The 5,264-nt window shown below is 34.6% G+C and overlaps 1 protein-coding gene across 1 annotated transcript; it reads left to right on the plus strand.

The window, feature by feature from the left end:
* Window positions 1–1,784: 1,784 nt before the first annotated feature.
* On the plus strand, window positions 1,785–4,597 carry LOC120355795 (protein-lysine methyltransferase METTL21D-like). Its single transcript, XM_039444499.1, has 2 exons — window positions 1,785–2,401; window positions 4,404–4,597. The coding sequence occupies exons 1-2, from the start codon at window positions 2,169–2,171 to the stop codon at window positions 4,540–4,542; spliced, it is 372 nt and encodes a 123-aa protein (XP_039300433.1). The 5' UTR covers window positions 1,785–2,168; the 3' UTR covers window positions 4,543–4,597.
* The last annotated feature ends 667 nt before the right edge of the window (window positions 4,598–5,264 follow it).

The raw sequence follows: 5,264 nt of genomic DNA on the forward strand, positions 1-5,264 counted from the left end.
TATGCTATCTCTTCATAGTGAATGATTTAATAGAATCAACAGTTGCCAACAGTTTGCAATTGAATAATCACATTCTCTCAAATTACAAGCTTATTTTCAATTCTAGGTGAAAATGTTACTTTACATTAATTGGAGAGATTTTCATGCTCAATCTTTCCTACTCGAAATTTTCCGTTTAAATTATATCTGAGACCTGATAATTGGAAATCTAAAATCAAACTTTGCATAGATGAGGCGGAGCTCCTGAAATTTTTCAGATGTGGGACTTGTGGCAGTTGATATAGCTTATCAATGACTATTCCAGGTATGAATCTGATCAAAATCGTTGGAGCAGTTTTCGAGAAAATCGCGAAAAACCCTGTTTTTGACAACATTTTCGCCATTTTAGCCGCCATCTTGGATTGCATTTGATCGAAATTGTTCGTGTCGGATCCTTATAGTGTAAGGACCTTACGTTCCAAATTTCAAGTCATTCCGTTAACTGGGAGATGAGATCGTGTACACAGACGCACATACACACACACACACACCACACACACACACCACACACACACACATACAGACCAATACCCAAAACCACTTATTGGACTCAGGGGACCTTGAAACGTATATAAATGTAGAAATTGGGGTACCTTAATTTTTTCGGAGAGCAATACTCTCCTTACCTATGGTAATAGGGCAAGGAAAGTAAAAATCGACGGGAAAAATCCATGCTGATTATGAGCTTATAAGGCATTAAATTCTCTTCAATTTGATGTATAATTTCACGCTTTTACGAATTTCCCTACACCTTTTGTAGCAGCTTTAGTGTTGAGTATGAAATCTCCATTTTTGCAACAATACACCAATTGACAAAGGAATTTGGAGGGAACATTTTAAACAAAATTTTTGACTTTGCAGCTTTGTTGAGACTGGTTAAGAAGAGAACATATCAAAAGTCCCCATTCCCAACTAATGTTCTAAGGGGATGAGGGTGGTTTAAAAGTTGCATTTTGCTTCCACGCTCATATCTAGAGAACATGCGTTCAACCGACTGAAATGACTATTCAAAAATAAAGCTTGATAAATTCTCTACATTTTTTCAGTGGAATTTTCTGGTATTCTCAACAGTTCCCGAGATATTCGCTCTTGAAGGTGTGTAATTGTTAAAATAACAGGTTTTTATCCAATGTTTTGCTCTTCCAGGGATTATAACTTTAGCTCTAAATAATAGCTAAATAATCGGTAGGGACGCCGCATCGCGGCTCATCCAATCCGCCTATATCCATTGAAGATCACCCCTGGTTGTGAGTGTTCCTCTGGATATGCAAGACTCTGTATGTCTCTTAAAATTATTCAGTTCGTACTACATTTTTTTATATATATATTTTTTTTAAACTACAGAAATTTGGGTTCAACAACATTAAGTGCTCTCCACATCCTCTAAAGATGCTTTTTTATTTATTTAGGTACTCTACTTTACTTATTCTGTTGTTTTTTTTTATATTGTAAATCTTCAACTGTCAGGTTGTTATAATGCAGACTTATAACCCAGACTTGTCTTTGTGGGGAATATTCACTATTTATATAATGTTTCTGCTGCTGTATTACTTTTTTTGTGAATAAAGATCATTTGAATTTGAAAATTTGAATATCGATATATTTATGATATTCATTATTCACAAATCCTTCCTATAAATGAATATCGATATACACGATTTCCATATATTGATATAAAAATATCGGTTTCCTGTTTATCGATTTATTGTTGTCGACCTATTAAAATCTAAAAGTGAGGTTATGAAGTTATGTTTTGATTGTTATCACTTTTTCAAAATATTAAATGTCATTTGGGCTTAGGAATAATATAGTAAAAAAAACTAGTTACTTTTTAGTTATTCTAGTTACTAGTTAACTTGATTTTCTGATAGTGTAATAAATTCGTTGCTTTGTAGATAGTTTTTGAAATGAATCCAAAATATTGCTGACTGACAATTTTATTATTGAATTTATTTAAAAAAAGAATAGTTGTTTATTGACGGTTTTGGACTTAAAGTTGGTCTGATTTGAAATTAACTTAGACTTTTTTAATTTTTAAGTTACTGTTTTCTTTTAGAAATACAATTTTTAAATATAAACTTGAAATTTTGATACTTTTACTGATAGAAATTGATGAAATTAATTTTACGATGTCGGAAGGCACTTTTACAAGAGAAGTTGAATTAAATTCTCTTGGATTGACTCTCAAACTACGACAACATTTTGTAGGAGATGTAAGTTGTGTGGTATGGGACGCCTCTATTGTTCTGGCAAAATATTTAGAGAGACTCTACAGTGAACAAAAAAAGAAGTTTTCCCAACTCAATATCCTGGAGCTTGGAGCTGGTTTAGGATGTGTCGGCTTAACTGCAGCTTGTCTAGGGTAAGTAAGTTTTAAAGCTACGGTAGCCTATGTAGTTAGTTTTGACAATAATTATTATAAGCTGTATTATAATTATTATAAGCTGTATTATAATTATTCTAGGTTGTAATTTTCTGGACTACCTACCTACCGTATTGAATTTGTTATTATGATTTACTCCTGTGGTCTAAAGATTTTTAAAAGAATAATTGCAATATTATTACAATTGGAATTGTCAAATAGATTTCATCTGGGTATGAGTTTAAGATAATGTTTTGTCACCGGTACCATACCTTACCTACAGTAGGCTATATAACCTTAAATATAACATGGTTACATAGTAACTGTAACCTTCACTTAATACCTTCTTCACCCTTTACTCTTCTTCATCGTTTATCGATGGCGTCATAATACAAATCACTACTAACACATGCTCACGATCAAGATGGCATTGTGTGGGTGGAATCCAACCCTGGTTTCTCAACTTCAACAACAAAACAGTACCGGTACTGTGCATGTCTAGCATTCTTACATGTCTGGCTAACAGGCCAAAATCTGAGTCAAATCATTCTCCAGAAACTTGTCCTGTCCTTCTAGCATTTGGTTCATCATTCTCTCAAATGCACTCAATTAGCTTGTTGAAGAGGTGGAGTGCTGAGATCCTGTAGCATGGACCTGCGATCTCAGTAGGCGCACCCTGGGCATGTCAATCAGCTATTGAAGCTTAATGTTGTAGTAATGCACATATGACCAGGTTTCCAAATCCTGTTTATTCTTTTTTATGTAAATCAGGCAGAGAAGAATGAAGTGGCTGTCAACTGGCAAAATACCCAGCCTAACAAAAAGGAGCTTGCAGTGTGCACAATTTTCACTTGCAGTCATTATCCGGGCAGCCCGTTTTTTCAGCTTCAGTACGTCCACAACCCTAGCTGCATGACCCCTCAAGAGCAGACCTTAGGTAATATGACAGTGGAAGAGGTTGTGATTTATCATGAACAAGTAAGCCTCCGTCACAAGTCTCCGCAGCTTCAGCAACTAGAAACAAATCAGACTCGAAAGCACACGATTGCTACCCCTTACGGATGCTAAAAATATTTAACAGACTGCCAATTTGTGTTCGTGAGCTGGAGTATGGAAAGTTTTGTAGGCTGGTTCGAGATAAACTTATTAACTACCCTCTCTACTCATTGAGAGAAGATGAGACCAGTGGACTTGTAGACCAGTTTGAGATTGTTTAATGTGTTACTATGGCAGTCCATCTACAGAGCCACACGAAACAACCTATCTGCGGCCATCTCTCGTTATTTGTGTTTTATATTTTGACGAAGTCTGTCTGGCGACTGCCGGTCATGGACTGTATATACTGAATTACTGAAATCTGGACAATCTCTTAATCCCATGCTGAATGTGGCTAGCTTAGCTTTGTCTTGTGTTTAAGACAAAGCCTAGCAACTTTACAGGGTCTTGATCACCAGGTAGACTTCTATTTCACACCTTCTTCCACTGTCTGCTCGGGAAGGTCTGCTCTTGTGGGGTCATTCAGCTAGGGTTGTGGACGTACTGAAGCTGAAAAAACGGGCTGCCCGCTTTATTATTAGTATTATCAGTATTGAATTATGAGTATATTATTATTATCTTTATTGATTCATACAATAAGTACATCATCAAAATGATAGGGAGAGAAAAATGTAAGTAACATTGTGCTATTCCTCTCCCAATCAAGATTACACATAGATTGAAAATATTTTATTATGAAATTGAAAATATTCCTCATCATTATGCAAAATATCAATTAATCAGTATAGTAGTGTAGACGTGATAGTTCATCTCTCAACATGTCCCGTATTAAGCATATTTCTTATCTTGTAAGCGGCAGCTACTTGTATAAGCCATTAATTTCTTTCTATTGATGTTATTGTATATGTAGTATGTTAGATTAGGCGGCCCATTTATCCATGAAATATTGACCAGAGAAATGTTCACAGATTTAAAACACTTGATGAAGCTTTCTTTTAATTTTCAGAGCAAATGTGACAGTGACTGATTTACCAGAAGTTTTGCCAGCATTGCTCTCAAATATTGAGGATAATAAAAGTATTTGGAAGAAGAACGGGGGGAAAATTAAAGCCAAGCCCATTGATTGGTCCTCAAGTTGTCTCTAGAGGATGGGACATGCCTGATCTGATAGTGTTGGCAGATTGTGTTTACTATCCAGAGGTAATTAATAATAATTGAATAATAATAGATTAATGAATGTATTACAATACTAATGACACAAAAAATAGTATCAAACGTTGATCATATTTATGAGAAAATGTGATTTGAAGAACTCTTGATATTGCGGTAATTGAAGGAGCTTGAGATATTATCAACATTCCACTTTATTTTAATGAAAATTATTATTTATTCCACAGGAGCATGCTTCCGTGTGTGCTCACACAATATCTCAATAAGTCTCTTCAATTTTGTAAACGTTCCGCAACATAAATATTCACTCTACAAACTTAATTATAGTATTTTGTTTTAGGAGCTGTTTCGGGTACAATTTAGTCCTCTTCAGTACACTCCTAGCACTCATCTTGGAAACAAGCATGATTTAACAGTAGGTTTCATTGGGGAACCTATTAAAATAAAAAAACTACTTTTCTGTTGTTTCAAAATTGTTGTGTTACCATATTGAATCCAACATAACTTTTTTAATCATGTGATACATGATTTCGATACAAGACAAAATGAATGGCAGAAACCGCACATCGATATCTCAAACCGTTCAAAAGATTTACATTTCAAGTTACTGATAAATCACACTAAAATGAAAAAATGGGTATATTAAAAATAAGACATTAAACTTTTCTGTTCAAAGTGTTATATATGTGAGTGAATA

Source organism: Nilaparvata lugens, unplaced genomic scaffold (assembly GCF_014356525.2).
Source record: "Nilaparvata lugens isolate BPH unplaced genomic scaffold, ASM1435652v1 scaffold4812, whole genome shotgun sequence".
NCBI lineage: Eukaryota > Metazoa > Arthropoda > Insecta > Hemiptera > Delphacidae > Nilaparvata > Nilaparvata lugens.

What these genes read in the sequence shown, in the direction of transcription:
- LOC120355795 (XM_039444499.1), top strand. Translation starts at nt 2,169, where the DNA reads ATGTCGGAAGGCACTTTTACAAGAGAAGTTGAATTAAATTCTCTTGGA. An exon ending in TTAACTGCAGCTTGTCTAGG is followed by an intron (nt 2,402 to 4,403) that starts GTAAGTAAGTTT and finishes TTTAATTTTCAG; the next exon opens with AGCAAATGTGACAGTGACTG.